Genomic DNA, 13265 nt, shown 5'->3' on the forward strand with positions numbered 1-13265 from the left:
CGTTCCCAACAATGGCAGAGAAGCAGCAAGATTTTGGGCAAAAAAATTCAACATAGCTTACTGTTTGAGGAATGAAAGTTTTGAGTGTCTAGTGGAAGTCTGTGCCTCTGGCAACATGCAGCAAATCTTGGTGAGGTGAACAAGACTTTCTGGGCTGTGGGTGTTGAATAGCCAACACTAGTGCCAGTTAATATTGAAACATGATGAACAGAGCCATATTATTCATTGGAAATTTGCACAGTGGCCTTTTGGGTTTCTATATGCCTACCTTGAAGAGCGGTTCCACTTCCTGCTTACCTAACCACCTGACTTTAGGGCTGCTTATTGATGGGAAAAGCAACCAATTTCCTGACTTCTTAAAGCTCCAATTCAGAGGGAAAAACCCTAAGTGTGAATCATTTAAGCCCTGGAGAATTTCAGTAAAAGAGCTGTTCTTTGCATCAAAGGAAATGAAAGCTATTGGCTCTGAACAGTGATCTTGTAAGAAAACGCTATATTTAAGTTTCCATTCAGAAAGAACAATAGCTTTATTTTGTCAGTGTGCAATTACTGCAATATTTGAATCAGATCATGGCTGAATTTTCAGCTAAAATCCCGGAGTTTATGGGGTTTTTCAAGTTCAGATTTAAACTTCAGGTTGATCTCTGTATATGGACTGTAGGTTAAAAAAGGCTTCTCCCTCGAATCATTTATGTCCAATGAAATGTCTATAATGATTTTTTTTTTTGCTTGTATCTCTTTTCAAAAGAGAAAACAGAATATCCCTGAAAAATATCTCACAGTTTCTAGAGGCTAAGTGATCAAGCAAATTTAGAAACACAATGTTTCATTAACATTATTGTCATGAGTAAACAGTTAAAAGACGATATCTGGTAATATCTAAAGAAAAAAAAAGTTCCTTGACAGTGCTAACAAAAAGGTAAGTATGTAGGCTTCAAAATGACAACATCAAATGATGGCTTAACTGAGGACGTAATAAGTCTTACGCTATATGTAGGTGAAGTTTAAAAGGTGTATTTCATTTTTATGGAAAAAAATGTAATTTTTTGTGGGACAGTTGGTAGCACTTAGTACTTTTTTAGTTAAGAGTTGTCCAGCACTTATCTTAAGCTTGTCTTTGAGTTGTCCTATGAACTGAGGAATCTAATTGTAGAAAAAGTTCTTGGGCCACCAGTGATAAGTAAAGGCTTGGTGCCATTTAGTGGGAGTCTTTCTTAGATACGTGTTTTGTCATACCAGTCTGGGGAGTGTTTGCCCTCGCCAGCAATCTGTCCCTGACCTGACATGCTTGAATTCCATCCAAGAGGATGTGGATTGCTCCGTTACAGCCGTGGCTGGACATCTGCTGGTGCTGTCCGTCGTTGGCTGTAAGAGAAGCAGCTCTCAGGTAGTGTCTTGGGGTTGGAATTGGTGGTGGTGTCTGTCTGTGAGGCTGATCAATGGGTCTGCACCCCTTCTGCTCCATGGAGGGGAGCTGCCTGCTCCCAGACTCAGAGGGCTCTGCTTACAACTGTGATAGCATTTCACAGCGTTCACCTGGCTGTTAAGCTGTGTGGCCAGTGCTGTTGCCTTTGTTTCTTGAGAACATGGTAGAAAAAAACAGTGTTGCACTGTTGTGTCCTGCTGCAGCCTGCTTATGAGTGAGGACTCTGAAAAGCAGATAGCACTTAACTAAGAAATTTCTGGAACAATTCTGTTTATACAACAAAGGTGGAAGAAGTCTCCTACATGCTGAAAAGTGTGCCTTTTCATTCTGCTTTCCATTCTACTTGAGACAGCCTTACAAACTGCCTGAGGGTGTTGAGTGTCTCGGACCTGGTCGGCGAAATCTTTCACATCTTAGAGCCAGCTCTCTTAGGACACGTGCTTTAATACTACTTAGAAAGGAACATGATTGACAAATTTTAAGAAGCTACTAATATAACGTGTTTAGTGATTTCTTAGATGCTGATGTCACTTAGCTGTGCCTGAGGCTCCCTTTCCTGCCCCGGCTGGCGTAGTGAGAATTGAAACTGGCCTTCAGGAGGGAAACCTCCTATTACTCTGAATTCTGGGATTTTCCAATGACCTAGCTCTGAAGTTAGAACCAAATTTAGCAGCTTTTCTCTGAGTAATGTATATTATTTTCCTGGTGCTGGATCTGGTGTTACCATGTAGAGTTTGGTGCTTCTAATCTGGATCTGTATTCCTGAATTTTGACTTCTAAAATGGAAAAAGTATGATGGCAAAATTTCAGGGCAGGAAAATGGCACCTAGCTGAGGAGAGGAGTTATCTTTCTGTCTTTGTTTTTGTGCACCTTCTGCAAAAATTTAATAAAAAAAAATTATTCTGGATCTACATTTCTTCAGGATTTTCTCTGTGTGTAATGTTTAAGAAACTTCATACTGTTAAAACAAAGTTTTAAACTTCGTTTAAAACAATGTTTGATACTTAGAAGTGGCTTGCTGTTTGTAATCAGATAAAGACCTTCCCACACAGTTTTAGGAAATGTAGGGTAGCAGTTAGGAGAATAAGCTGACACACTTCTATATAGTCATTCACTTACATAAATAATGATCACAGGTGTTTGGGGCCCCAGTGAGCTCTGGGGATTTCCTCATCTTTTAGCTGCAAAAAAGAATGAAAGAGTAACAGGATAAGAGAAATGCCTGAGGTATAGAAACGGCTTTTCTCGTACTAGAGGTTTTGCTCAAACAGAAGGCAACTAAGGGTATGTGCGGGCAGTGTTTTGTCACGTTACCATGTCTGCTCATGTTTCCTGCAAATTATTAGTGTTTTGAAACTGAAGAAGGTAAAACAGTATTTTCATGGGACTTCCTGTCCTTAATTTTTTTTGTCCCCTTTCCCAAGGGAAGGGAAATTAAGCAATTGTGTGATTACATGCCTGTTTTTCCAAATAATTTTTCAACTTATTGCCTAGTTTCAGCCCAGCCTGGCAGAGGTGTTCAGTTCTTAAAAGCATCGGGAAAAGAGACTCATAATTTAGGTGTTCATGGGCATACCTTTGTTAGATATTTTTTTTCTTCTAATATTGTTGAAAAAAATTTTTTTTATCAGTATATGCAGCTGTTTTCTTGATTTATGTGGCCAGCGTAGGCTGCATAAAAGAAAAATTGGCATAGAACAGGGACCACGCAACCACACAAAGCTTGTTCAAGTGACTTTGCAGCTATACCACACGTGCAACCTGGATGATTAACCTACAGGTAACTGAGAACTTCTGTTTGAAATTAAATGCTTGGTTGTTTTGGTTTGTGGCAATGCTTCCTTTTCAGTGCTACATATATGTCAAGTGGGGAAAAAATTCTTAAGGTGTTCAAAATGCAAATGGAGTATTTTGAAATCATCAGAATGAATAGATTTGATTCAACCTGGCGGTTTTGGGGTTGTTCTTCTTGGAGGGTAGAAAACAGCAAAGAGTATTTGGGAAAACAGTTTTTGGTTTGCAAAAACTTCCAGGATTAACATTTCTTCTTTATTTTGCAGAGAAGAAAAGCTATAGAAAAGAGACTGTTCACCATCAAGAATTGCACTGTGCCTGCCATTTCAAAGGAAGGCAATGGCTCTGCAAACCAACAGTTACCTGAATGCTGCTTTCTACGCATGGTTTAGGTTCAGGTAAACCTAAGTTTTATTTGTAGCATTTACGCAGTATTTTATAGTGTTTCTTTTTCTGGTAAGAATCAGGCAATAAGTATAGTAAAAAAATTCAGAAAGATTTCTCCTTGAGGCATATGTACAGCTGAGGTCAGAATCACAAGATCCTACATTGATTGCAATGGCCCATTCAAAACAGCAGCCAGTGGAGAATAGTTCTTGTGCAGACCCTTATTCACCTCTCGGTCTGAAAGAAGGTTGGTTTTCAGTTTCTGGTCTATTCTTACTCGTTGTTGCAGCTTCTTTGCTTTCTCTTGGGATCGTATTCAACATACCTTCTTCTTGTCACTGCGTGCTAATGTCCTACTGATGTTGCCGAGATTTCTTAGGGATGATTGGTGGTGGCTGGAGAGTCAGACAATCAAGGATTTTCTCTGGCTGGAACATATTTTCAGCATGTGAATATCCTAACTCTGCTAAGAATTTCCATGCTAGATAAACATAGCCATGCTCAACTATAGAATAGACATATTGATTAATAAATACTCAGAGACCAACATCTCTTCTGCTTTTAAAACATCCACTCCTGATTCACCTTTCTCTCCTCTGAGCCCAGATAGAGTTATCCACTGTGTAGGGTGTGCTATATGTGCTGGCCAACAAAAAATTATTGACTCTGAAAACTAGAACCTAGATAAGGTCCTGTTTTGAAGGACCTACTTGGAACTAACTCCTGTTTACATGAGTATAACTTCTGGGGAACCAGGTCATAAGCTGGTATTGCTATCATGGGTATTTTAGGAAGTAGTGTGACATAATGTGTCTCTCTAGCTTCATGAAATAGAGTCGAATGGCCTGCCTCCACCCCTCAGTAGTTCTGCTTATTTCAGTATGTAATTTCCATTGGAATCAATGCAAGTTGAGTGCTTAGGCATCAGTCTTTCACTCTTAGAGTAGGTAGGTGTTTTGCCTAAGAGGACCCAAATTCAACCCCTGCTGACGGAGTGTTTTTCTTTTTTTAAATACCCAGTGATATTTTACTGGCCAAATGGATGAGTCTTAACAGGAGAAAGATAGGCTTGAAGACGACTCCCTACTCAGGTGAGTCTTTTGTGGAAAAGGGGAAGAAAAGTTGGGAGGATGGTACACTTTAGATAAATCTATGGCTGGGAAAATCCCAGGCTTGAAAAGAGATGTTGCTGCAGTAAAGTTCTCTGAAAAATACCTTTTGTAGGTAGAAGAGGCATTTTTCATAATCTTCTGCTGTGGAACAGGTGATAAGGATTGGTTCTGTCAGTCTTCCTGCAAGACATTAGCAGGGAAGTTTGGTGATGGAAAAATGTGCAAAGTTTGCCATGACACATAGTTTATTAGCCTATAGCAAGGAACGTCACAGGGACTATCCCTTGTGGGAAGACAACTTCACAAGATAACCCATCCTTAAGGCAAGGCTGAGCACTGGTGTTGCTTAGTTTCTCATTAGAATCACAAAATGGTTGAGGTTGGCAGGGACCTCTGGAGGTCACCTGGTCCAACTCTCCTGCTCAAGCAGGGCCACCCAGAGCCGGTTGCCCAAGACCATGTCCAGATAGCTTTTGAGTATCTCCAAGGTTGGAAACTCCCCAACCTCTTTGAGCAACCGATGCCCGTGCTCAGTCACCCTCACAGTAAAAAAGACTGTTTCCCTATGCTCAGACAGAACCTCCTGTGTTTCATAGCTCTCATCTTTCTTTTTCAATTACATACCTGTAATTTCAAACTGTAACCTCCCCAGCATGGCGGATTTCTCCTTTGCCTGGATTCCATTTAGGGGGAGTTTTCCCTTCAAAGAAGAAAAGAAAAAATGTGCTTTTCCTTCATCGCCTCCCTTTTCTCCTTGCTATTCAGACATTTTCATCACTCAGTGCTGCTCGCTAGCTCCAGCTTCTTTTAGTTCTTCACTTATTTGACTATTTCCAGCACTTCCTCTGTTACCTTGTATGTGATTGCAGTTCTGTCCTTATCCACAGAGAGGAAAAGCAGATCTTCTGGAAATAGGATCAGCAGTCTTTCCTCAGAGTCCTGTGGAAAAGAGGCATCTTAGAGACAGCAAAAATGTTCAATAACTTCCACTCAGTGGATATGTCTCAGTCAAAGGCAGAATATGAATTTTAATGACTATGACAATACACCAAAACTTGGAACTATCTGCAGCACCCAGCTGCTTCTGTGCCAGCCACGGATACTATTCTTTGTATTTCTTTTTCAGGTTGGATATTCATTGCTTAGAAAGCTGATAAGATATTACAAAGTGGTGAGTTTTTTTAGAATAGGTCAGGCACACATCTGCAAGGAAATGTTTAGAAAATGCTGATCTTGCTGTGTGATTGGAAAGGGGTGGATATCCCTCCCAGCTCTACTCCCTTGGAAGTTGAGTGCAAATGTTCGGGCACATTGTCAGAAGCAGCTTTCAAAAATACAACTGTATTTCCTTTTGTCTCTTTAATGCTGTGGGACTTTGACATAATTAGCCTTTTTTTTTTTTTTTTTTTTTTCCTTTAAGCATCAGTTCCCTGTGAGCCTAAACTTTCACTGATTCCAGTCTTCTTAAAGCCACCCACATGTCAGAGTGGTATACATTGTACATTACCCCCATGCAGCCACTAGCCACTTGCACCATGGTTAAATACTGTATCCTTCCCAGGTGCTGAATAGGTTTTCCTTCCCACTTCAGAATGGTGTTACACAGCAGATGTCTCATCAGCTCCCTTTTCTTCCACTGTTCATCACACGGCACCTTTTTTTTTTTGAGACAGAGCAAAATGAGATAAAACTACAAGTATGATGTTTTTCAGGGTTATAGGATGGTAAAAGAAAGGTATTTAGGATATATGCTTGGAAATTGGGAAACCCGTGATGATGTTCCTAGTTTGCTGTAGGTTTCCTACCTACTTGAACAAAATCATGTGTACTGTGGTTTCATGAGCAGCAGCTGAGACAACCAGACAGCTTTAGCTATTGAAAGGGAAACGTCTCATTTTCCTTCTCCCCCTCAGAAGAGGTTGTTTGAGACATTGGTGTGATTTGAATTCGAATTTCATCGTAGTTCAAAGCACTTCGGGCTTGGCATTCAAGTCCCTTTATTGGAGGATATTTCCTTTTCCTTCAAAGAAGTGCTATCCAGCTGACCGGGGAGTGGGGTTTGACGTGGGCTCACGGTATGCATGGCTATACTGAGTCCGGGATGGATTTCTGCAATCTATACTGAATCCTTGGAGCAGGACTACCTGGGCTAACTACCGTAAAAGTAGCTTGTATCCACTAGCTGCAAACAATTATGTGAACTGTAGGGAACATCAGAAACAAGCAGCTCTTAAGGATGGGTGGTCTGGGTTGCACTTTCTCCCCCCAAACTGAAGACAAGCATACTGTTAGACACAACTGAGGTACAGTGTTGCCCTGGAGCCTGCCGTGCTAGACATCAAGGCTAGCAGAGCGGATGTTTAAAAAAGGGGAAACCTTACTAGAACTGTTAGTAAATATCACTAGGGAGTGGGGAAAGACAGGCTGGCTTTCCAGTTGACTCTTACTCTTCAGGAATCTGAGCGTACCACGACATGGGCAAATGCTATGGGAGGACTCACTGCGTTGCTGTATGCGAATTGCCTAAGGCACAGCTGTAGGGGGTGTTTTCAAAAGCAGTGTAATCCTGCCATCTTGTGATCCTTGTGGATGTTGCAGTGTGCAGTGTGTCACTTGTGCGACAGTCAGCATGTATCGAAGAGTAGTAAGTCTTTATTTTGTGACTGTAACTAAGAGGAAATCTAATTTTTTAAATTTTTTTACCAGTGTAGTAGTTACATCCCAGAACAAAAACGATCAGTAATTTTTCTAAAATCTCTCATGAGCATAAAGTAGCAGTTGCAAATTTGTGTGTAGCGAGTTTACTTGCCATAGCCTAGAACAGCTTCCTCAAGTAACACTGTTCATTTTCAGCCTGCGTTCTAAAAATCCCTGAAAAGCCCTGTCCACTTTGAAAGCTGCCACTGTTTTCTGTTTTCATCCCATTCTCTTTACACTTCTTCTGTGTTGACTCACCAGAAAAGAGATATTATTGTTGGGACTGACTGGGCGGTGAGTGTTTGCCATCTTGATTTGGTGCTGGAGGTGTTGAACCCACATGTTGAAGTCAGCTGAATTCTGGCAGCAAATGAGCCTGGATTCTATCATGGACCCTGTGCAAAGAAACATACAACCCCTGGGTCTGGGGAAGGATGGTTGCGATCTGCCTTTGAGCCTAGCAGGTGAATTCTGTCTGCTGCCCCTCTGCTCCATCATTCATTATCCCTATAGCCACATTCCACCTGAACTTTGATATCTCATGATGAAACAAGCTCGTGTCTGTCTTCTGTTGTTCTTGCTGGCAGATACTGGGTTGGCACTGGGACGATTAGGTAGCTTCCTTGTTCCACATGCAGACATCAGCATTTGCCTCGTGTTTAGTGTAAGTAGAAAATTAGAGGAAAGGGGAACCTATAATTTATATTGCCTTGCATGTGAGGAATTCTAGTTAACCCTAAGGCATTCTTGATTTAAGGCTGTGCAGCAGTTGTGTCCACCTGTGAAAACTAAGATTCTGAATTCCTTCATTCTAGCTAGGTCTCATCCTTCTATGCAGCCATAGCGTATGCTGCCTGTGAAAGTCCAGTCCAGAAAGGCATGGCATATTCTCCAGCATGGCTGAGTGTTGGAGAGGAGGCATGCCCCTTCTTCAGTAGCCCTCTGCATGGCTGCATAACCCCTCTCATCTTCTAGCCACCTAGGCCAGTCCTTGAAGGCTGGAGCGTGGGTATCACTGCTTTGTGACTATCACAGGCCCCTTCACAAACTGCAGAGCAGGCTTACCAGAAATTTCAAATGTGTGGCTGATTCCACTTGCAGTCTTTCTCAGACGCATCCCAACAAGAGGAAGGAGACCCTGGTATGGTAGGGAATTGTGTTAGAAATTCGTTGGTAACAACAACTTCTCCGTGTCTCACTGCGGTCCCCCTGATGTACAGCAGAATGCTTTTTGCAAAAACCAAAGTTGTCCCATCCTTCGAACATTTGACTTTAAGGAAGTCTGTGTGGGATGACATTCACCTCATTGTCTGAAGACATAGGAAATTGGGGGTTTATTCCTGTTTCCCTACCTGTAGAATGACTGTCCTCCTTCATAAAGTACTCTGAGGTATAGGGGGGAGATCCACCAACAGACCAAGGCTGGTGTTGAAAAGTACTTTGTATGAACTAGATGGAATTTCATCTGCCTTGCAGCCTCCCCCTCTTTAATTCCTGACCCATGCCCCAAACCATGCTAGGAGACTACACTCATGTTCAGGACAAAGAGGCCCTAGTTTGCATTTTGGATCCTGTATTTCATAAACTGGTGATTTCTTGTCTGTGTCCTCTTACAACACCAATCTTAACCGATGGAGGGACCTAGATTTTTATCGACTTCAATGTTATATAGATCAAGGACCTTTCTGTAACTACTTTCTGTAGCTACAAAGTTTTCTAGTTTGGCGCTCTTTTTTTCTCACGTTTAGGATCCACTGACATATACCAAAGACAGACATCAGGAGACATTGCTGTGCTGAAGGCAGCTCTTCTGGGTATGTCTCTCCTTGGTATACCATGTCTGTCCCCCGATACACCTTTCCTAACTCTCTCTCCTGTAACGTCCTGTTCTTACGACCTTCTTTTGACACCTCCTGGTTGATGCCTTTTTCACTTAGCTCCCTCATACAGAGTTGCAGTCCCTCTCCCTGGGTAAACAAATTAAGTCATAAGAGGCCACCTAACATTATAGATCCTAGAAGTAGGCATAGAAATAGAAACTGGCACCACTTCTTCAATTCCTGGAGCAGACTCGCTTCCCTGTTCAAAGCAAGCTGAAAAATGGAGAATTGTGAGCTACTGTGCTAGAAAACATGCCAAAGCTCCACTGAACTCAGTGAAGTGTGTGTCTTGGCTGATGGGACCTGCACATGTTTGCTCCATCCTGAGCCTTCCTCTTGGCCGGGCACCGAGGGCAGGTACTGTTTTTGCCATGTACCTGCTAGAGCTATGAGCAAAGAGATATTTAAGAAACCTTGACTATGAGCATGGATACAACAGACACAAAAAGATTCTTGTGCTTTACCTCATAAACAAATGCCGCCTTTGTACAATCCACTGAAAGAATCAGCAAGTGGGAGGAGGACAGCACAACGTAACATTCACACATCTCCTGTTGAAATAAGATCAATTATGTCTTCCCTCCAAAATGTTTCCAAAGTTTTTTTAAAAAAAGGAAATTGTATTTCTTCAAAGCTCTTCAATCTACCTTCCTTTCTGCTGATACAGTACTTAGGGCATCTTTATGTACAGACAGTGCTGATAGGTTGTCATGCTTCCGGACCAGTTGGTAACTAGGAACTATGCAGTGTTTAGCTGCTGGACTGTCTTGCACTAGGTCACAGTTTGACTGAAGCTTTATGTCAGTATTTTGTAATTTTATATCATCTTTCCTTAAATGGTCTATGTGCGCTCTCTGAGCACTAGTAAGCCAGAGCATGGCATTCCTTTGAGACCGGGAGGTTTTATTCACGTGTATACAGACAGATGAACAGTGATGTGCAGTTAGAGACATGAATTCATGACAAAGCTGGAATAGATCTCAGTTCCCTCTTCTGACCTCATCAAAACCAGGGTAATGGCAATCACACTGCATTAGTTTTATCAGTCATCTCCAGTACCTGTGGACAGGGCTCGATTGTTACACATCCAAATTTGCAACCATAATAACCAGTCCTTATCTCTTTGGGGAAAAGAATATAAGAAACTTCTGACAAAAAGGACATTTTTGTTTCCCCAGGCACTGAATGAAAAGGTTCATGATGGTCAAGAAAGTGGCTATGAAATCCATTCAGCTTTTATTGGCACTGGTGAAAAAAGTTGAACATATTAGCATTAACTCTTGAAAACAAAGGTCAAGACAAACTGTAGCTTTAGTCAAGCACTGAGATATGACAGTAATTTGGACAGGATGTATGAAATCCAAATTTACCCCCACCTTATCCCTTGCGTATTACTTAGTGGTTGTAGTAAGAGGATGATTACCTCCATGCAATAACTTCTCAGAAAAACCAGGGAGGACCAAATAATTTTCCCAAGAGAGTGGATGTTCATCCCTTCCCAGCCACTGATAGGCTGCGTGATCAACAAGTTCTCTAGTTCCTCCCGTGTTCTTCCCCACAGTACTGCTGTCTGAAACAAACAAATGTCAGCATGCATTTCTTCTTGTAATCTTACCAGGAATATCCTGTAAAGTAAAACAATTAGAGGTGGAAAAATGGAAATGAGAGCTGAACAATAATGATTTATAACACTAGCTAAAAGAAGGGGTGCTTTTGCAGCCCAGACGGTGGGAGATTTGGATGTTGACCATATATGTGAATTTGCATAAATTGCTTCCCCTCTCTCTGAGCATCTTCTCTCAACAATGGTGATAAAACATGGTCCCAGGAAAAAATCCAAAACCGACTTGTGATGACAAACTTTCTTGCATGTGAATTTGTAGAACAAAAGCTGAAAACCTATACCTGGGTCTCAAACCAGCCAGAACTGTTGGTTACTTGCTTTCAAAACAAAGGACATGTCATAGCCTCTGGCACTTTACCGTAATGGGATACCACATCAGGATAATGCCATGGTGGGTGAGATAAATAGGCCTATGATTTCTTCCCTGATTCTACAGAAAAATCTTTGCTTGCATGACCCTGCTCATACTCACATCTTCTGTTTCTGCTAGGATTGCAGGGTCCTTAGGATGGAGGGATGCCTCGCTCTGGCCTTCTGAGTTGGACCACATTCTGAAATGGAAAGGAATATGGAAAGGCATAGAAAAGCACTTACATGTGTTGCATTTTAAAAAGAGAGAGAGAGAGATTAATGCTCAGCGAGCAGACAGATTTATGGATTTCTGGCATAAATTTGATGTATTTTAGAATATGCTATTTTCTACAGGAATATTGGATGGTAACAGCTCAGTGAACCCTAGGGAAAAAAATGCAGCAGGTGCAGAATCAGAAAGCAGGCATGTCAAGGAATAACACACCTGAACTTTTGGGGAACATACCATTAAATGTCCCCCCATATTAAGCAGAGACTAGGTCGTAAATTCAATAAGGCACTTAGACTCCTAATTTTCTACTGGCATTACATAGAAAAGAGTGTAGGGATGATGAAGGCACTCTCAGTGTGCCTGCCTTAATGGACAAGGAAGGAGTAACACTGTTTCTTGGAATATGGTGAAATTATGGAAGGAAATGGATAACGTAGCTCAACACTTGGCCTAAAGTAAAGAATACTGAGGTGGTATGGTAACAGTCTTCACATATGTAAAAGACCACTAGAAAGAGGTGTGTAAGATAGAGACAATGGCCTTACCTGCATTAAAGGTTAGCTATTAGGAAGAAACAGTGGCTTGCCTGGGATATTGCAGAACTTAAATCACTGGAGGTTTTCAAGGACAGGCTAGACAAGCATCTGTCAAGCAAGATTTAGGAAGAGCTGAGGCTGCTCCAGAGGTAGAAGCAGGACTAAAGGCCTCCTGAGCTGCTTTTCGTGCCTCTGATTTGTCTCTGACACGTGACAGTCTGATTGAAAACATGTATTTCTGACAAAACATGAGCTGTGCTTGCCGGAGCCCCAGGAGTTAGTTGCGATTGCCTGCCCAAAACAGAGAGAGTTACATCCACGGCAGGAAGGTATGCTTCCACCTTCAGTTTCTTAAATGCTGACCCTGTATCTTAAAAGGCTGCGACACCTCGATGGGGGACATATTGAGGAGAAGTAAGCGGTTTAGTTAGAAGACTAGATGAATCTGACACTTAGCGTTACTGTAAATTCTGGCTAGAAAAGGGGAAGAAGAGAAAGCTTTTCCTTTAGCGGAGTCATATTTGGAAAGCAAATACAGCCATTGAGTTTCAGTCTCAAGCACCAAATATCCTTCTGTTTGAGTGGTGCTGATTCACATGCCCCCCCCCACATTGCTACCTACCTGATCCTGCCTGGCTTCAGTAGCTCCCCCTCATCCTGGCCTGTTCCTGCAGACCCAGCCTGCCTGGCGCTCAGGTTGCAGCATCCCATGCTTGGTCACTGGCTCCCCCGTCCACAGATGCTTGCTTCAAACTGATGCTGCAGTCACAGGATGATGTGAACGTGCCTGAACTACAGTCAATTAGAGTAAGCATGGGAGGGGAAGGAAACACGCACGTACCCTTCAACTTACTGCTCATTTAAATTCCTCTTGGGTTAGAGGCAGCAGCATCTGAGATGTAAAAGCATTTCCTGTTGGTTTTAAACCTCTCTCCCTTCCTCCCCGTCTCCTTGGTCCCCCAAGCGTCATTGTTTCCTGCTCAGATGGTGGCCTGATATGATAAGTGTGTGCTGCTGCTTGGCTGTCACCTCAACCAAATGGAAAATAGAGTCTTAATATAATGAGGTTAAATGTGCAAGGCACAGAGGATCTAATGAGTGAGGGAGCTGCACGTACAGCTGTGAATGATGGGGCAAACTGGGGGATTTCCACTGTTAAGCCTTAGGTTTAGCCTTTGCAGCTTCTCTCCCTGCCTTTTTGTATAAGGACTTTGTATGTAAAAAG

The 13265-nt window shown here is 42.1% G+C and overlaps 1 protein-coding gene across 1 annotated transcript; it reads right to left on the reverse strand.

Annotated features, from left to right (window-relative positions):
- Nucleotides 1–3608: 3608 nt before the first annotated feature.
- Nucleotides 3609–13068, reverse strand: LOC128144043 (probable pleckstrin homology domain-containing family N member 1). The gene is made up of 11 exons (XM_052792339.1): nucleotides 12663–13068; nucleotides 11394–11472; nucleotides 10721–10867; nucleotides 9762–9848; nucleotides 8483–8555; nucleotides 7676–7812; nucleotides 6228–6374; nucleotides 5573–5659; nucleotides 5345–5420; nucleotides 4824–4900; nucleotides 3609–4036 (listed from the first exon to the last, which is right to left on the reverse strand). The coding sequence occupies exons 1-11, from the start codon at nucleotides 12749–12751 to the stop codon at nucleotides 3962–3964; spliced, it is 1074 nt and encodes a 357-aa protein (XP_052648299.1). The 5' UTR covers nucleotides 12752–13068; the 3' UTR covers nucleotides 3609–3961.
- Nucleotides 13069–13265: the final 197 nt, after the last annotated feature.

Source organism: Harpia harpyja, chromosome 7 (genome assembly GCF_026419915.1).
Source record: "Harpia harpyja isolate bHarHar1 chromosome 7, bHarHar1 primary haplotype, whole genome shotgun sequence".
Classification (NCBI taxonomy): Eukaryota; Metazoa; Chordata; class Aves; order Accipitriformes; family Accipitridae; genus Harpia; species Harpia harpyja.

Bases quoted from the DNA above. Each gene is read 5' to 3' on its own strand.
- LOC128144043 (XM_052792339.1), bottom strand. From the start codon at position 12,751: ATGGGATGCTGCAACCTGAGCGCCAGGCAGGCTGGGTCTGCAGGAACA. The intron at 7,813-8,482 runs GTAAGCCTGCTC...TTCTTTGCACAG, and splicing joins CCACACATTTGAAATTTCTG to GGTCCATGATAGAATCCAGG. The intron at 4,037-4,823 runs GTATTTTTCAGA...AATATGTTCCAG, and splicing joins GCCTCTTCTACCTACAAAAG to CCAGAGAAAATCCTTGATTG.